At 29.9% G+C, this 19,256-nt stretch overlaps 3 protein-coding genes across 3 annotated transcripts; 1 reads left to right on the forward strand and 2 right to left on the reverse strand.

Annotated features, from left to right (window-relative positions):
* Positions 1-4,251: 4,251 nt before the first annotated feature.
* Positions 4,252-8,579, forward strand: LOC101206553 (beta-amyrin 11-oxidase). Its single transcript, XM_011654587.2, has 8 exons — positions 4,252-4,503; positions 5,313-5,793; positions 6,669-6,935; positions 7,280-7,375; positions 7,610-7,688; positions 7,792-7,898; positions 8,007-8,131; positions 8,221-8,579. The coding sequence occupies exons 1-8, from the start codon at positions 4,277-4,279 to the stop codon at positions 8,312-8,314; spliced, it is 1,476 nt and encodes a 491-aa protein (XP_011652889.1). The 5' UTR covers positions 4,252-4,276; the 3' UTR covers positions 8,315-8,579.
* A 502-nt stretch (positions 8,580-9,081) lies between these two features.
* On the reverse strand, positions 9,082-11,282 carry LOC101222346 (glycine cleavage system H protein 3, mitochondrial). The gene is made up of 4 exons (XM_004148445.3): positions 10,996-11,282; positions 10,730-10,818; positions 9,957-10,127; positions 9,082-9,437 (listed from the first exon to the last, which is right to left on the reverse strand). Exons 1-4 carry the CDS (start codon positions 11,102-11,104, stop codon positions 9,309-9,311), a joined length of 498 nt encoding a protein of 165 aa, XP_004148493.1. The 5' UTR covers positions 11,105-11,282; the 3' UTR covers positions 9,082-9,308.
* A 1,091-nt stretch (positions 11,283-12,373) lies between these two features.
* On the reverse strand, positions 12,374-16,231 carry LOC101206798 (beta-amyrin 11-oxidase). Its single transcript, XM_011654358.2, has 8 exons — positions 15,864-16,231; positions 14,893-15,373; positions 14,058-14,330; positions 13,675-13,764; positions 13,509-13,587; positions 13,265-13,371; positions 12,812-12,933; positions 12,374-12,661 (listed from the first exon to the last, which is right to left on the reverse strand). Exons 1-8 carry the CDS (start codon positions 16,088-16,090, stop codon positions 12,568-12,570), a joined length of 1,473 nt encoding a protein of 490 aa, XP_011652660.1. The 5' UTR covers positions 16,091-16,231; the 3' UTR covers positions 12,374-12,567.
* Between the last annotated feature and the right edge of the window lie 3,025 nt (positions 16,232-19,256).

Genomic DNA, 19,256 nt, shown 5'->3' on the forward strand with positions numbered 1-19,256 from the left:
TTCATTATTCCAAACTTTAGCTAAATATCATTTTTCTTTACCGGTCACACCTTATAATGATTGGTGAAGACTTTTTCAATTAAGAACGTTTGTCACTTTGTATCGTTAAAACGTTGGACAACTCGAAATTGAATTTGTATTGTCTAGCTTCAACTAATTACTTTTATAATGATTAAGTAAAATTTGTAACGAACAAACCATGCATATTCAAATTTTGAAACATGAAAAAGATTTTGATAATTTCTTGTTTGAGAAGGAATTATGTGAACTTTTTTTTTTCTTATTTAATTACCTAAAACCAAAAGTGGGGAGAAACGATATTAAAATAAAATCTTGGAGTTAGGTATTGTTTTGACGAAGGGATATGATTCATTGTCAATTTGATTAACAAATCAATAATTATTTTGAAAAGATTCAAACTATATTGCTTCCTTATCACCATATTCAAGAACACACAATGACAATTCATTTTCTTTTTTAAATTCAATAAATTAGTGGTTTTTTTATTTGTTTCTTAATATACTGAAAATGGAGAAAAATTGAGACCACAATTATTAAATAAATAAATAAAGGAAAACGATATTTTAAATTAATTTAAAATAATTAAGCATATCATTTTAAAACCAATGGAACTAAATATATATTTTTTTCCAAAATTTATGTGTATATTAATACATTTCATCAAATGTATAATTCGTTTAGATATCAACTATATCTATCATAATTGAGTCATTGACTTTAATTTTAAAGTTATAAAAATATATATAATATAATACTTCAAAATCATCTACTAGACTACTAAGTATATATATCTATGTCCAAAAACCAATTTTATTTCTTTCCTCTTGATCTTTTATATTAATTTGGTAGGTTATACTCAGTGACACGTTTATTATGATAAAAATAATATATATAAAAAGAGTAATTGTCTTACCTATATTAAAAACTACTATGTAACTCTAATTGAATTCTCTTATGCATTTTTTAGCTTTCGTACGAGAGAATAGAGCAAAAGCTTTTAAAGAGTGCTATTAATTGCATAATTGTAACAATTTTTTCTTAATGAAATTATTTATGGTCGGATGACATTTTTTTGCATTATTCACGTAAATTCTTTCGTATTTTAGTTTTCTTTTACTTTTAACAAAATACTAGCAGTAGATGAGATTAGAAAAAATGACAATTATCTTAACTAGGTTGATATATCTACCGTGTCCTCGTTATACTAAAAGTATATATAACTATGAGTTAGAAATACAAATTAACAAACCATTCAAGTTTCTTAAATAACGATAATTAAAATACCTGGACTAAAATAAAAAATAAAAAAACTCAAAATATAGAATAAAAAATATTTGTGGTATGCAATCACCAACTTTTTTTTCTTCTTTCTTTTTGGGAAAAGCCAACAGAAATTAATAATACCATTACGTAATTCTTCATTTATTATTGATAAAAAAAAATGAAGAAAAAAACTCAAATCCCAAACCAATTCATAAATGAAAAGTTGGTGGGAAGTAGAAAATGTCAATCTTAATTAATGGAATCCAACGTCTTTAAGTTTAACAATTTTTATATGCTTCTGTCAAAAATACAAATATTAATAATAATTTATTTTGTATGTGAAGGATTGAAATATTCATCAACAAATGAAAATATTCAACATTATTTTTACAATAACTTTCACTAGTAGGTGCACTTAGTTTGAGATGTTCCACCTACTAATCCTTTCCTCCTACTATATTGTTATAAACTATAAAAAATTCTATAACTTACTTTGACACAAAAATAAATATAATTAACTTATTTAATGGGTAATATAGTTTGTAAATATTTTAATTTGTTTTATTATTTTAAAAAATATTCTTAATTTCTTATTTAAATTAAAAGTTTGAATTTAACGTCAACTAATATTTCATATCAATCAATTCAATATTAATATATAGGAAGGACTAATCAACATTTCTAATCCATGAAACATAAAGTTAAATGTTAAAAATTGTCATAGATGAAAATATAATAAATAAATAATAAACTTATTAACTCATTAAAAATAATAAATATTTATTTATTAATTTAAATATTTTTAATATATATTTTTCGTAAATATATCAATTAAAGGAAATTAATATTTTATCGATATTTTTTTGTAAAATTAGTAGCTAGAGTTGGCGGGGAGAGGGCGGTGGTAGCCGCCCGACGATATAGCAAAAATGAGATGGAAGACTTTCGATGACGTTTTGGTATTTTAAATCCTAAAAAAAAATATTTTTCTAAAAGTTGATTGTTATTAGCTCCTAAACCCTAAATCTCTATTTAACTCATTTTTTCCAAAAAAGCAATTTAGAGGGCAACCTTTTCTGAAAATGATCCTTTTAAAAATATTTAATACTTGAAAAGTTAAACCAAACACACTTATTTTAGTTATTGAATGGTTTACATGTAAAAATTATCAATTTTGCTTTTCTTCGATGTTTAATATACACACGTTGATGATTGAATTATTCATAAAGTGACACCTTATTTCTAAGAGAGAACCAAAATTATCTTTCCCTTCACGACTCTTACGTCTAAGAATATGTCTTCATTCAACATAATTACAAAATAATACAACCATAATTAAAGAAAACAAAAGAAGAAGATAAAAGGGTTAAGAATCACTTTTTATTGTTAGCTTTTTAGACTTCTACAAAAGTATGCAGTCTACATTTACATTTGAATTTGCAATAATTTAGTCCTTAAAATTTTCATATTCAACGATTTTAATCTTTATACATGTTTAATGCTGTTATAGTTTTATTTTATCGTGAAAACAATCTCATTCAATTTAATTGTCAATTCTTATGTTTTAATGACTTAGTTCTTATAATTTAGAAAACAAAAAGTGAAAGCTTAATGAATTTCTCAAGATGTATAAAAATTTCATCAAAGTTTTGATAGTAATTTTCATGATAGGAACTTAAGCCGTTACCAATTGTTGAATGTATAAGGTAGGATTGAAATGAAGTCCTAAGTCATTAGATAGATAACACATCAATTTTTATCTAAATCTTATTCAGTTCATTTGATTTGTATTTAAATCAAAATTTTAAGGAGTAAATTATTAGACATTTTAGAGACAATTCTAGGAAAGAAAATATGAAAGAAGAATCTTCCAAACAAACCCAAAATTCTTCTTATTTGATGAAAAAGGGACACCAAAAAGTCTCAAAAGCCTTGAAAACGTTTACACACTAGCTAGTCAAATAAAGCATCATTGATATTGTATAAGGTAATTATATTTTAATATAAAGTCTCGATCTAAATTAATTAATTTACCAGACGATCAAATCGAATATATAATATTTTAGAAAAATTGGTATGCTTTAAACTATTTATAAATATAACAAAAATTTTAATTGATGAGATAAATTTTTGTTATATTTTATAAATGGTTACCTTCCCTAAAAAACAAATCATCCCTTTTTGTTGGACATACAATTGTTTCAATTAAATATCTAAACTGTTTTATAAGTGAATTAATTTAAACATTTTATTAATATTGCAATTAAAATTGTCTGTGCATTTAATTTTTATACACGCAAGAAATTAATATTAACTAAACCCTTATAATTGATTGACATTGGTTTAGGATTTAGGGTACTACTAATTGATATGTTAAATTAAAGTTCTTAACATGTGTAGAGTTAGAAACCGAAAATTGATGCTCTAGGTTTTTGGGTTGTATTTATAAATAAAATCGTGTATTAATAGTTGTATCAACTAACTACTAAACATCTCTAAGTTTATAAAGTTAAGTAGTAGCTAAATTTAAATAAAGAAAGAATGTAAGAAGAATAAACACACATGATTTTTTAGATGAGGAAAAATAATTTGGAAGTATACTATCCTTTATCCTAATTAAGGTCAGAGGTTCACATGATTTGGTGTTGTTAAAGTGTTTTTCATTTTTATATTTAAGTGAGATATTTGAATTAAAGTTAATTTTAATTAAAAAGAAATCAAAAGAGAATTAATACTAAAGAAATGTGAAAGCAACCATATAGATCGGATCAAGTAGATTTAAATATAAATTAGCCGGAAATTAATTGTAAAATAATAAGAAGTAAATCAAAACCAAGTCCAAACCAAAACCCACCAACAACAAAAAGAAAAGTATATTAAAAAGGGATATGAAAATGACAAAAAAGGGAGTTGGTAAAATTAGAAGGCAAAGAGCCAAAGCCATTATATATGCTTTTGGTTTACACAATCCTTTTTATTCACACATCAACAAATGGAGCACCTTTGGCTATGGCTCCTCGGAGCTTTGGCAGCTTCTTATACTTTTGTCTTTCTCATTCTCAAAAACCTTAATCAATGGTGGTTCATCACTCGACATGGCCGTCGTTACAATCTCCCTCCCGGCGATATGGGCTGGCCGCTCATCGGAACACTTCTCTCTTTTCTTCAAGCTTTCCGATCCGGTCGCCCTGATTTATTCATTCATCAATTTGCCTATAAGTACTACTTCTCTCTCTCACCTTCTGTTCTGTTCTTTCTTATTTTCTTTCCATTTTCGAGTTAAAATTCATAATTTCATTTCTTGTACTTTTAGTTTTGATCCCTATACTTCCAAAACGTTCATTTTACTCTTTTAACTTTTGACTCGTTTGGATTAGAGACTTAATCGTTTTTTAGAAAATTGGTCGAAAATAACAAAATTGAGATAATATTTACAATATATAACAAATTTTTAGATTCTATCAATAATAGACATCGATAGACACTAATATGTTTTTATCCGTAGTATTGATAAACAATGATAAAAGTCTAGTTATAGTCTAGCTATTCGTTTCTATTATCAATAGAATTTAAAATTTTTGTTGTAAATTCTTTAATTTATTTGTAAGCAGAATGGTTAAAACAAACATTTCCAACTGTAGGAAAATGAGAAAAAAAAAGTTAGATGTACAATAATAAATAGTTAGAGGGATCAAAATCCAACAAAAACTAAAATTAATTAACCAATACAATATTAAATTTTTTTTTTTTTTTTGTCAATTGAATTCCTTTTAATATATATATATATATATATATAAACATTTCAATAATTTTAAATCTTGGAATTTTTTTCTTAATAAACAAATGGGAAGTTTAAAAAATGACATCCAACTAAATTTTATATTCTAATATTCATTGATATAAATTTTAACTTTTATTTTATTTTGTAAATATTTTTAGAATTTTTGTGGTTTGCAATAATTTATTTATATTACTATTTTTCTACGAAGAACAATAGAATAGATTAAAGTAAAATGATAAATTTTCAGGTATGGGAAGATAGGAATGTACAAGACGTATTTATTCGGAAGCCCAAGCGTGATCGTGACGGCACCGGAAGTATGCCGGCACGTGCTGATGAACGACGAACAATTTGGCTTCGGTTACTCAAAAGCCACTAGAATTCTCACCGGAGGTAAGGCTCTCAACACCGTCCCCAGGCCGGAGCACCGCCGTCTACGCCGGCTCATCGCTTCTCTTATCAGCGGCAACGAGGCGTTGTCGCTATACATAGGGCACGTGGAGGGGATTGTGGTGACGTGCTTAGAAGAGTGGGCGAGCATGAAGAAGCCGGTGGAGTTCTTGTCGGAGATGAAAACGGTGGCATTTAAGGTTTTGTTACACATCTTCATCGGAGCTAATACCGCGGCTTTTATTGATAGAATGGAGAAGCTCTACAATGACTTCCACTTAGGTTTCATGTCCTCCCCCGTCGATCTCCCCGGAACTACCTTCAGCCGAGCTCTCAAGGTAAACCTTTGCTATAAAAAATCTGTTACTTGTTACCATATGTGATCAATGACAAATAATAAATGTAACTTATACAAATCACTTTCAAACATGACTGATTCAAAAGGTTAGAATTTTTGTAACATATAATTGAGAAACTTAATGCATGATTAATGACACGTAAATATTTTTTGTTCCAATTATTTGAGGAGCACGTCTTGTATATATTATTATTACTTTTGCTCTACAAGCACATGTCTACCTTTTAGCAGCACATGTCAACTTAATTAAAATGGAGATTTTGTAAGTTTTGTCGAATAAAATTAAAAGTAAGTTTTGAATAATTAATACAACTTTTAAGATGAAAGTTTAGATATAAGCTAGAAAATAGTTGAAAGTTAAAAAATGGCTAAGTTTACCTTTTATTTTTCATCTTCTTCTGCAATTTTCCTTTTTCTTTTCATTTTCTTCTCGGTTTTTCTACATTTTTTCTTTTATATTATATATATATATATATATTAAATCCCTTATTAAAATGTACTCATATTTTATGTCTTCAAATGCTGATATGTTGTCAAAGGAATTTAATATCATGTTTTATTGTTTTTGTTCTTTTTGTTTTTTAGGTGAAAATTTGGGTCTTGTCCTTCACCTACCATGCTTTATACCTTGATATGCACATATACCCCCAAAGAAAATAATAAAAATAAACAAACAAACAAATAAATATACATGAAAAAGACATCACATTCACTTGGTCAAAACTAAAAAAAAAGAGTTATATATATAAAAAAATATTTGTGGTTTTCACAGCCTATTATTGGTTCAACCACTTTTCTAGTATATATTTTATATTTATATTGATGAGGGTAATTTGGTTATGTACTAAATTGCAGGCAAGAAATGAGTTGATAAAGATATTTGAAAATGTACTAAAAGAGAAGAGGGAAAATTTGAAGAACAAAGTGGCAGAAAATAGAAAAAAAGATATGACTGATTTATTATTAGAAGTAAAAGATGAAGATGGTCAAGGCTTGGATGATGCTTGTATTATTGATCTCTTGATTGGATTTTTCTTTGCTGGCCATGAAACTTCTGCTCATAGTATTATGAGAGCCATCATGTTTCTCTCTGAAAACCCCGAAACCCTTCAAAAAGCTAAGGTTCGTTTCTATTCCCTACGTTTTCATTGTGATATATTTGCTAATAATTTGAGTTGATTGCTACAAGTAGAACTACTCCTCCAAATCTAGCTCAACAAGAAATGGAAGAGTATGAAAAACAATTAATATAAAGTATATATTAAACAAACACTTCAGGACTTGTTCAAACAAACATTAAAAAAATGAGTGAAGTTTTAACATTGAAAGTGACACATTTGAAATATATATATATATATATATATATCTTTACCAATTAAATAATCAATCAAGAGGACATAATAAAGCTAAAGAATTTAGAAAATAAAAATAATATATGCTGTTGTTGTTGTTGTTGTTGTGTGCAGGCTGAGCAAGAGCAAATTGTGAAGGCAAGGCCAGCTGATGCTCAACATAAAGGCTTGACTATGAAGGAAATCAAACAAATGGAATATCTTTACAAGGTGCCTCCTCATCTTTTCTTTTCTATTTTACTTATTCTTTTTCAAATACTATTAGATTATTTAACCCCCAATTTTATTCATATTTTTAGTGTTTGACTCTACAATTTATTTATTTATTTTTGCAAAGAAGACTGTGTGCAATGACATAAATTATTATGATTAACAAATTGATATGTTTCAGTCTTCCATGCTACACCTACTCCCAAATGTATTTATGGCTTTTTTTCTGTTCAGGTGATCGATGAAACATTGAGAAAGACAAGTTTGGCCTTCACGTTATCAAGAGAGACAAAAGTTGACGTTAACTTGAATGGTTCGTTAATTTGTATTTCTAACTCATAGATAAAAAAAAAAAAGAGAAAAGCATTTTTGTTCTTTTACTTATCAAATGGTATCTCACTAATTTTATTCTTTAGGCTACACCATACCAAAGGGATGGAAAATCCTTGTTTGGACAAGAGCTGTTCATATGGATCCTGAAATATATGAAAACCCACAAAAATTCGACCCCTCGAGATGGGACGTAAGTAGTTTTGATTAGCTTAATTTTTGGAATTGTCGAGAAAAGTACTGAGTTAAGCTATATTTTATCATCGTCCTTCATTCTTTAATTTGTGAAATTAAATTTCAGAATCCAAAACGAAGAGCTGGATCTTTCATTCCATTTGGAGCAGGAATGAGACTTTGCCCTGGAATTGATCTATCCAAACTTGAAATTGCCATTTTCCTTCATTATTTCATCCATGGTGGCTTCAGGTCTTTTTTCATTAAAATAGTTAATAAAATTTTGAGCACATTTATTTATTAATATGAATGACTAAATTAGATTGAATAATTTTGTGCAGACTTGAGAGAGTAAATCCAAACTGCCCAGAAAATCATCTGCCATTGCCAAGGCCAACAGACAACTGTCTTGCAAGAGTTGTAAGAGATTCATAAGTCTTCAAATATTATGAAAGGAGATCACAAAAAATGGGATCCCCAAATTCTAATTTAAAATTTTCAACTCAAAGTATATATATATTATAATGTAGTTTTATTAGTAACATTTCAATATATTTTCACTTAATTTATGTTTTTAGTTTTGTATGGGTTTATGAATAAACCATCTCAGTTTCATGCTACTGATGAAAAGCCTTTGTTAATTTCGTGTGCAGAAATATATAATTTATTTAATTTAATCCTACTGAGGTAGTAATGTTGAGATGTGTGCAAATGGTTTCAACAATTGGCTTTGCTTTTTGGAAACTTTTTATCTTCTTGGCTTTGATCTCAAATCTTAATATATGATACATAATTAAATTTATTTTTACATGAATTGGTTATCTAAGATGGCACAAAAAACAGAGAGAAAGACCTTCCATCTTCACTAGTAACGCCGCAACATAAAATGGTAGGAGGGTAGTGGAAGGTTGAAGGAGAGGGTGAAGGGAAAAGAGAGAGGGGGTGACTGCACCATTTGAAAAGGCAATATTATCATAATATTTGTCAAAATCAACCGGTTAACAAATCATATCTAAAGATCACATCATTTTCCTGTTAGGCAACTAACTATTTAAGGAACCTCGATAACTACTTAGAACTATTTCTCAAACTTGCTAAAATATTCATTTTGAAACTTCAAGAACCAAATGTATATAAACTTCTAAAGTTAAAAGGGTTTGTGCTGTGTGAATTCAATCAAATTCAGCATACTGAAGAACTAATGGCTAAAAATAAGGCAAAGAAATTCAATTAATTTCAAGTGGAATAAACATTGAAGAAAGAATGTAGTTCAGATGCTTAGGCACATTTCAACTCACAATGAACTTGTAATTATTTTTTGGCTCTCTTTCTTCATAGAAATAGCTTGTGATATGTCAACAATTCAACCAGCTTTGGAAAGGAATTAGCTTAAGCTCTGTTTGGAGATGAAACATTCGTTTGTTCAGCTTTAGTGGGCTGCATCTTCTTCCTCACAAAACTTTGTATATTCCTTTGGACCGAGCAAAGAATCTAATTCACCTGGATTGCTTGGCTTCACTTTTATCATCCATCCCCCTTCATATGGACTTGAATTGATCTTCATTTCATGAACATGGAAGTAAATAAATCAATAACTTACTTGTTTATGACAGAAACAAAATCGACAAACAAAAAATAAATAACTTGAAGAAATTGACACAGAGGTTTACGTGGTTCAGTGAGAGTGTGTTAGCTATGTCTATGAACAGAGGAAGAGAGTAATTTTTATTGTTTAAAGAGGAATATATCAAATAAGTGCGACCCCACGTCTAGTCGTTAAGAGCACAAAGCAGATTCAAGACATTTCAACATTTACATCTTTTCGTAAGATGTAGTTTTCTATGCTCTCTTTTGTTTCATTTAATCTCTACAGTTTTTCGAACCTGATAACCTAATCCAAATGTTAAAAATCTGATTACGCAGGTACAAAACTAGACTAAGTACATTTGAAAGAAGCACATGGACCAAATTGAAAATGATGGAATGGAAGCCCACAAATGAAAACGATACAACAGTTTATGAAGCAAATGCGAAGTCCAAGGAATTAGAAAAAAAATATATGAGGATTTGGAATTACCAAACCAGGAGATTCCTTAAGCTGTGGGTTAACTTCAACAATCTCACCAGAGATTGGAGAGTTGATATCACTAGTTGCTTTCACACTCTCCACTGCTCCAAAGCTCTTACCTTGAGAAACTGAACTACCTGATTCTGGCAGATCCACGAACACCACTTCTCCCAGATGATCCTGTTAAGATGCATGAAAACAAAATGCTTCCAACCCAAGTTTGAATACCAAGTACAGTAAATGCAAAATTTCTATCATGGAGTGATGTAACAGTTGTTATACAAAAAGCTTGAATTACTTTCCATGGCTAGAGGGAGTAACAGCAAAAGGAATTGTGTAACTATCAAGTTTTCTTATCCAAACATCATTCGAAGTAGGAAAATTTAGGTAAAATTATAAAGCTCAGTCATTGGGTCTCATTACTACCATATTTTTAAGAAGTGTCTAACAGATCTCAAAACATTCAATTTTGTTCCAATATGGCCCAACAATAAATTCGTTTGACATTAACATGACACAGATTGATTTTCAATGCAACCGTTGTAGTCAACCTATCACGTCGCCATTAAAGTAGCGAAGTTAGCAATGTAAGCCTATAAGACAGAAAATTGAAAAGGAAGAGAGGCTTAAAAGATTTATTACAAACTTCTCAAATAACAAGACTCAATAGACACAATTCTAAAAGTTCATGTCTCAAACTTACAATTTCACCAAAAAATTTAGGCAAACAAGAGTTACATTATTTGAAAAATGATAAATTTCATGGAAAAAATAGAAAGCACCTGAGCATGGTCAGTGATGCCAACGGTAGCAACAGAGCCTTCATGCTTCACCCACTCATGTGAAGAAGCATACTTCAGCCCATCCAAAACTACAAATCCAACCAATAAGGAAAATTAAAAAACCCCACTTTCATTATACCCAGATAAGAAATCAAAAAATAATTGAGAATTGAACAACATCCAAGAGAGTAGAAAACAAACCCAAACTTCACAGAGACATGCACCCAAACAGTTTACATGCAAAATAGGAAAGAGCAAAAAGTTACCAGTGGAGAAGCATCTGGAGAGAGAGAATGAAGGAGAGAGATGGGTTTTAGATGAAGAAGAGAGTTTGAGTGCATTAGCAGTAGAAGAAGCCCACATTCTAAGAGCCATAGCTATTTTTTTGTGAGTGTGTTTAATTTGCTGTGTTTTGTTGTTCTTCCTTCTCTGTTTTGGTAACAGCAAAGAATAAAAGAAATGTTTGAAACTTGAGTTTTACGACATTGCTTTATCTTCGATGGATGGTGGGCAGTGACTGCCTAATCTATACACTGCTTTTTCCTTTTTTCCATTTTTTTTTTCTCTTCCAGTGATTTTCGCTATCTTTTCCTTCCATATTATCATCATCATCATACGGAGGAGTTATGGCCTGACAATGACCTCTTCAAAATCTTAGCTATGCCTTATGATATTTAAATTAAAATACAATATAAACCAATTTAATTCATTCATTAAAAATTAAAATATCATCCTCTATTTTAAAAACCATTTTTTTTGTATTATTTATTAGCATTTTTATTATGAAACTTGGAAACATTTACGTGTTTTTCATACTGAACATGTAACTTTTACGAGCAAACAACAAATACAATCGAAACTTTTGGTACTCCTCCTCGAGAATGATTAAGAGAATACTATCGAGAAAAGTATTGTGAAGAACGCACTTTCAAAGACTTGAGAAGAAGTTGAAGTTCTAATAACTTATCCCCTCTTATTCTTTTACTCTCAAAGTAAATTAATCTTTACGACTTTGTTGCTTACCCTTGATTTTATTTGTTTTGAGAACTTAACATATTGTTTCGTGAACGTGAATTTAGTTTGAGAGTTTTGTGATTGATTTCTCGAAGTTATAGTTTTTGAGTTTGAAGGTCATTTGATTGATCTTTAAAGCGTTTTTGTTCAAAAAGTGCGTTTGATTAGAGTTTTGAGAGCATAATGCTTTTGAATTCTCCCGAAGATTTTCTCTAAAATCTTTGGCTTATATTGTAGATTACTTTAAAGAGTTTTAGAGAGTCTTTCAGCATTTTGAAAATCTTTACAACTTCGACATTCAAATTTCTAAGAGAGTAAAAATAGATTTTCAAAGCCTCACGTCTTCAAATCTTTAGTAGAGCTACACTTATAAGTACTTTAGAGGTTCGAATATTAAATGATTCGATTTTTGGAATTTTTAGAGCTTAGTAGATTTAGAAGTATAGTGTTAGGATGGTTCTAATCCTCCTCCCAAAATTAAAGATAAAAAGACTTCCCATTTTAAGGAGCTCTCATGGGTCTTACTCTTGGGCCTCTTTCTTTTGGATCAAGAATTTGAACTTTGGCTAGAGCCAAAAATTGGGTTTGAACCCATACTTTTTTGAGAAAATAACAAATACAAGTCGATCGTTGGAGGATTAAAACCACTCACTTTAGTGACGATACATTTAAATGTCAATTGATCCAATTTTTTTTTTGACGAATCTATAACATTTATTACCAATAAAGTAAAGTCTAGTTTAGGTTAAATAAGTTTAAATTAAAAAATCTCTCTTACACATAATATTATTAATTTTAATTGAAAATATATCCATTATCCCTCACTATGAGACCCTAATAATTTTGCAAAGGCAATTGTCTCTTGGCTTGGGGCTAGGCAAGTGAGTGACCTTGCAATTTTGGTCAACAAGCTCCATCCTACAACAAATACAAACAAAAAAACAACTCTATCACTTTTTCTTTTAGTTTTTAGTTTAGACAAAACAAAGAAAATAAGATAATAAATAAAAGAAAACAAAAGAAGAAGAAGAAGGAAGCATATATATATATATACACATATATACATACTTGTAATTGAGGATGAAATGATGAAGTAAAATAGTAATCTCAAGCTTTGCAAGTTCACTTCCAGGACAAAACCTGCTTCCAAGTCCAAAAGGGATGAATTCTCCTGGTTTTGGTGTATAATTCTGCCAATTTTACAAATATCACCAACATTAGTACTTTCTTTCAAAAAAAATAAATTATTATTGATCAACGATGTGTTTACGATTAAGTTGTGAACTTAAAAAAGTTGAAAGTCATAAACTCTAAGTCATGAAGTCCACGAATCCTTTGGAACAATCAAGTAATATCGATCAAAGGCTAGATATAATTATGTAGTAGTTTACCAAAATCAATCACTATGTCTATATATATCACTAATTTTGGTTCATTTTACTATATTTGAAAAAGAAAATTCTTTTTTAAACTTGTGGATATTTTATTTTAGAGAAATGATTAGATAATAGTAAAACATACATCCCATCTCGAAGGATCAAACTCTTGTGAGTTTGAATATATTTGAGAGTCCATATGAATCGCTACACTCCAAATTTGTACCGTCCATCCTTTTGGAATAGTGTAGCCTAAATAAAAAACCAAAAAGAAAATAGTAGTTAAAAAGAACAAAATAAATTATATCATCAAGAAACAATAATAATTGAACATATTATGCATTTATATGTATATATATACTATATGAAACGATAAACAAACAACTAACCATTAATGTTTACATATGTTCTTGCCTTACGAAAATTCGTGGGTGCAACAGTATTTCTTCGCAATACTTCGTTGATGAACTAAAATAAGAAATAAATCAAAGTATGGATTGAATTCAATATATGTATACGTATAGTAAAAAAGAACGAAAGAAAATAAAAACACACCTTGGTAAGATATTTCATTTGCTTGATTTCTTGAAAAGTTAAGCCCTTTTGAGTAGATGGTCTTTGTCTTATAATTGATTCTTGCTCTTCCTGTACTTAAAAATAAATGTATTACAATTCAGGTGTTGATCAACAAAAGTGAACATATCTAATCATTCTAAAACATATACTTAATCCTTCCATTATATAAAAATTAGGTAGAAAAAGTATAGAAAATCCGAAAATACCTATGAAAGTAATTAGGTGCATGCATGTACATGTTTTTTTAGAAGATATTTAATTATTATACTATTCTTTACTCATTTAGTTAATTATTCATGATGAGGTTTGAAAATTACTACAAAATATATATAAGGTAGGGGATCAAAGAGAGAAATAATTACCTTGGCCATTTGGAAGATATGAGGGTTTTGTGAGATATGTAGAAGTGCCCACATAGCAGCAATGGCAGGAGTATTGTGGCCAGCAAAAAATATTCCAAGAATCAAATCTATTATGGTACTATTATTATATGGTTTTGACCCATTCTCATTTGTGGCCACAATCAATTTGTCCACTTGACAATGCACTACTTCATTTGTTCCATCATCCTTTTCAAATCTTTTTCTTTTCTTCTCTATCACACAATGGAGGATCTTTTCTATCTTTTTTCTTGCCTACCAATAATTAACATATGCAAAATGATTATCTCTACATATATACAAAAATAATGTAGTATTTTTAATTTCCCTATAGTATACTATACATATTATAAGTTGGAAAGATGTATAGAAGAAATTTTGATGAATAACTAAATGAGAAAATAACGTTTGTACGCTGTATGTTGTGTAAAAATTAATACCAATGAAGTACTTTTAAAAACTCAAAGAACACACTCAACTACTATAATTAGTACAACCTCATTAAGACATTTAAGTACTCTACACATATATACCTAAACTGAAGTCAAACAAATGTCCAACAGTGAACAAAAAGGAGAGTAAAAGAGAGATCTGAAAAAGAAAAGACAGAAAAAATAGGAAAAAAAGAAGCACAGTATTGACTATTTGTGTTCATATATTAACAATAAGGACAACTTTTTTATATGAATTCAAGGGTATTTATAACACAAAACAGTAACCATTCTAATAAGGGTATTTTTTAAACTTTTAAAATTTTAAATCTATTTTTGACCTGTCAAGAGATATTTTGTATAATAGCCAAGTAACAAAATTATACCTTGAGTGCTCGACGATAAGTGAATCCAGGCAAATCATAAGGCAAAAAGGACATAATTACAAGACCCAATTCTTTGTACAATGTGTGAAGCTCAGCCATGGCTTGACCATCAATTTCATTCCCCAAGAAAATATGTAAAATTATTTTGAAAAGTAAACCTCCAATCTCATCCACCAATTCAATAGGCTCTCTTCTCATGCTACTCCATTCCTCCAACCCCTTTTCCACTGTTTGTTCAATGAATTCTACATGCTTGCTCAATACCTCAGACCCATTCATTGGAGATGCCATTATTTTATATCCACTTTTGTGATCAATCTTTGAGAAATCACCATTTGTTTCTAATATTTTCACTGACTTTGGATAATTTGGTTCGAATCTTTCATCGTCTAAGTATATGCGTCGACATATCTCTGGATTTGTTACAATGATTGTTGGCATTCCATAAAGGTGACTTTTATACATTCCCACTCTTCCATATCTGCATCAAAATAACAACCACAATCATAGTTACCAATCCTTAAATCTACCGTGAAAGTGATCATAACTAAGCAATAATTGATATTCACTCCCTTCTAAAATCAAAGATGTTTGATCCCTCATCCCACAACAGTTGTACCCAAAAAAAAGTGTATAGATTATTGCATTAAAGTTTTTTCCCATAACAATTATCCTCCCCAATTTTTTTAATACAATATTATAAACTAATGCATGGTGCTTAGCATAAAGTAGGGGGAAAGCATAAAATAAATCGCAAAAACACAGATACATAACATATACATATAAACTAATGCGTGAAAGCAGTGTTTAGCTATTAAGGTTATTTTTCAAAAAAGGGAACAGTTAAAAACCAAGTAGAGCTCTAAGAACACAATTAAGAAACCTATCAAAAAGAAACATTAAGTAAGAACAACTATTAATTGTTTATTTTAGAATCATTGGGAGGAGCAGAGAGATGAAGAGATAGATACCTTAAGAGAAGAGTGTGAATAAAGGTGTATGGATCACCCTCAACTTTAAATGCTTTGTAAAAGGAGAAAGTAGAGCCAACAAAAGGCCATCCCAAGTCACCAGGAGGAAGAGATTTGTTGAGTTTCCTTCCTAACTTAAACAAGTACCAGATTTCATTGAATCTTCTCACAAACACATAGAACCCTAAAACAACTCCAATAATAACACAAACATTCATCAACTCCATTCTTTGAGAACCTTGTGTGTTAGCATCCACAGCTCTTTCCTAACCCACAATGAGAAGTGTGTTTTGTAATGTGTGCTAATGAATAATGCTGTCAATTCAATTACCACATCCAACTATCATTCTTTTGTGTTGTTTAGTTCAAGAGCTTTGTAGGTATATAGGGCACGTGTCTAGCTATTTGCTATCACATTCAAAATATTATGGGATATCGACAAACGAAAAAAACAAAAAACATAAAGCAAGAATAAAGAATCAAAACACATATTTACATGGTTATGTTTTAACTGCTTCTATATGCAGAGAAAAAGAGCAATTTTAATTACAGACATTTAAAATATAGATGGGTATGCATCCAAAGCTTGACAAAACTCATCTTTATTTCTTTTTTTTACTAGTGTGAGCAATTTGCTTTTAAAAAAAGATACTATAGATTCTATAGTGGGTGCACCAAGACATCTTGGTGGACACTCACTTAGAACGTTCATCATTTTCACTTCATTAATATATAAGAGGTAAGTACAAAAAGACTAGAGAGAAGCCCAATGGACCCAAGATATGAAATAGAAAACATTAATATTTAGGGTAATTGTAATGGATGGCAATTTGAGGAATATAGCAAAATTATCGTTGAGTATCACTGATAGACTCGTATGATCTATCGATGATAGACTAATTTTTACAACATAATCTATAAACTCTATCATTAATAGAATTTGACAAATTTTGCTATATTTGCAATTTTTTAAAAATATTACTATATACTTAATTATTTTGAATTTAATTGCTAAATTTACAACTCCCGAATCTCTTTCCAAATCATAAAGAGGGATCTTTCTTCCTCGTTGAAAATCCTCTTGTTTCTTTTATTCCATATAGTCCATAGAATGATAGCAACAAAATTGAAGAGAATAATTTGCTTGTTTGTTTTAGCCTTTGAACTGCATATGTTTTTGCTAAGGATAGTGGTATTATCGGAGGAGAAAGATATATTAAGCAAAGCACCAACTTTTTTCCATAACTCAGTTGATATGGGGCCAGAGATAAATAAATGATTCATGTGTGTTCATCAGCTGCTTTACATAGAACACACCAAGAAGGTTTCAAACTCCACGGTGAGAATCTCCTTTGTAACATATCAACTGTGTTAATACACTCATGTAGGAGGGACCAAACGAAGAATTTGCACCTTTTTGGAACCGTCGACTTTCATAAATTTTGGTAAATCTCCGAATCAAAATTATTTTGTTCTAATTGGTTGATGTCATGAAGAACACGTTTAATGGAAGCAACCGTGAAGCAACCATTGAAATCCAATTTCCAGATAGGAAGGTCCTGTCTGATATCAGTCGGGGGTGGAGGGAGATTTTCATTTCATCCTAAAGAGTCGATTCCACACTTCTCAACGGTCTTCTAGGATAAAGCTTCCATTATGAATTATCAACATTCTCACATATATTTTATAGAATTCCATTTTTTGGTGGTGAGTGCATACAGTCTAGGATTGTGTGTTGTGAGAGAGGACTCTGTTCATGCCAAAGACTATGCCAGAAGGAGAAGGAATCACTACTCTTTACTTTTTATTTAATATGTGGGAGAAACCAATCGACTCCTTTGATGATAGATCTCCATGGGCTTTGGAGCTACTAAATTTACCTTTTATAGGAGTTTCGCCCAAATAAGGTTCATATACCAAAAATTTAGTGTCGAGCAAATTAGTTTATTTATTTCATTATATTGACAAAATAAAATAAATTCGTTCTATATTAAAAGTAAAATAAACCCTTTGATATACTTGACTAATTTATTAATACAAACTCCCAATGATCAAAGAAATTTGTTATCACAGAATCAATTTGTCCACTTGAAAATCAACTTTACTTGTTTTCTTATTTTCAACTTTTTCGTCTTTTCTCCTCTATCACACAATGGAGGATATTTTAATTTGTATCTTTCTCATTCTTGCTACCAAAATGTTAGCACTTTTAGAGTTGATCAATGAAATATGTAGCAATATTTTTCAAAGGAGACAACCACAAAAGTCTATTTCCTATAATTTAATTACTGATATAAATATCTATGACTGATATATATATTCAAGTTATCATTAACATATAGGAGAATTTACACCATCTACGCCCCCATGTTAGCAACGTCACCTTTAAATCGACGATAAATCCTTGAAGATAAAAGAGATAGCAAGAAGAAGACGATACTAGAACCCAGCAGCAACTTCACCTTCAAATCTGTTAGAGAAGAAAGACAGTGACTACTATGGTTTCTTCGCAGCATGAGATTTTGTTTTGGGCTTCTTTGCTTTGGACTTTTGTTCTAGCTCATGGATTAAATAGGTATGGGCGGGCCAATAAATATTAGGTAAGATATATATGGGTTGGGTTTAGATGTTGGTTTGGAACTACATACAATATAATAATAGTTCCATTTGTAAGAATATTTGACATATAATCAAATAGTGACCATGGCGGTACGAACCGAGAGCTGAGCAGCGTGAGGCAGCGAGAACTGAGTGAGCGAGCTGGGAACATTGGATATAGGAAGGGTGTGGCAAGGTGGACCGACGGCAGCACTGAGTAGAACCTGGCGGTGGTCGAGTTTGTGTAGTGCAGCAGCAAGCAGATATGCTGTGCGAAATCGGAATTAACAAGCTTGGGTTTGGTCTGTCTCGTTTGGAGAAAATCTGAGAAGAAGGAAAAATCGAGGGATTTGAAATATTTGGAAAAGAATCTTCATTTCCAAAGTATATAATTAATTCACCACTCGAGTTGGATTTCAAAACAAAGAACATGTTTTCGTAAAAGGTATATAGTAAATCAATAAATTTGAAAGGTGGAGTGAGTGATATTTGATTTTTTAAAATTCAAAACAAAAACAAAAAAATAGTTAAGGAAAGAAGGCCTTAAAAATTAAAATTTGAAGTCTCTATTCATATATCTACATTTGTAATCTCGTCAAAGTTAATATAAGTAAAATGTATAGATTAAAGTATTAGGAAGTTAAAACCAAAATAACTTGAACTTCCAAAACTAAAAAAGTAATTTTGAAAAAAAAAATATATTTTTTATATTTGATCTATGGTAAGATTAATACCAACTTTGATTAAAAAAAGAAGTATGTCACATATGTTAAAGATTACTACAAACTCTTATAG

Source organism: Cucumis sativus, chromosome 3, assembly GCF_000004075.3.
Source record: "Cucumis sativus cultivar 9930 chromosome 3, Cucumber_9930_V3, whole genome shotgun sequence".
Lineage (NCBI taxonomy): Eukaryota > Viridiplantae > Streptophyta > Magnoliopsida > Cucurbitales > Cucurbitaceae > Cucumis > Cucumis sativus.

Coding starts and splice junctions, on each gene's coding strand:
- LOC101206553 (XM_011654587.2), top strand. CDS start 4,277: ATGGAGCACCTTTGGCTATGGCTCCTCGGAGCTTTGGCAGCTTCTTAT. Junction 7,689..7,791: donor AGTTGACGTTAACTTGAATG/GTTCGTTAATTT, acceptor TTTATTCTTTAG/GCTACACCATACCAAAGGGA. Junction 7,899..8,006: donor TCGACCCCTCGAGATGGGAC/GTAAGTAGTTTT, acceptor ATTAAATTTCAG/AATCCAAAACGAAGAGCTGG.
- LOC101222346 (XM_004148445.3), bottom strand. CDS start 11,104: ATGGCTCTTAGAATGTGGGCTTCTTCTACTGCTAATGCACTCAAACTC. Junction 10,819..10,995: donor CTCCAGATGCTTCTCCACTG/GTAACTTTTTGC, acceptor TTGGATTTGTAG/TTTTGGATGGGCTGAAGTAT. Junction 10,128..10,729: donor GCATCACTGACCATGCTCAG/GTGCTTTCTATT, acceptor GCATCTTAACAG/GATCATCTGGGAGAAGTGGT.
- LOC101206798 (XM_011654358.2), bottom strand. CDS start 16,090: ATGGAGTTGATGAATGTTTGTGTTATTATTGGAGTTGTTTTAGGGTTC. Junction 14,331..14,892: donor CTTATCGTCGAGCACTCAAG/GTATAATTTTGT, acceptor AATTATTGGTAG/GCAAGAAAAAAGATAGAAAA. Junction 12,934..13,264: donor TTGATCCTTCGAGATGGGAT/GTATGTTTTACT, acceptor TAAAATTGGCAG/AATTATACACCAAAACCAGG.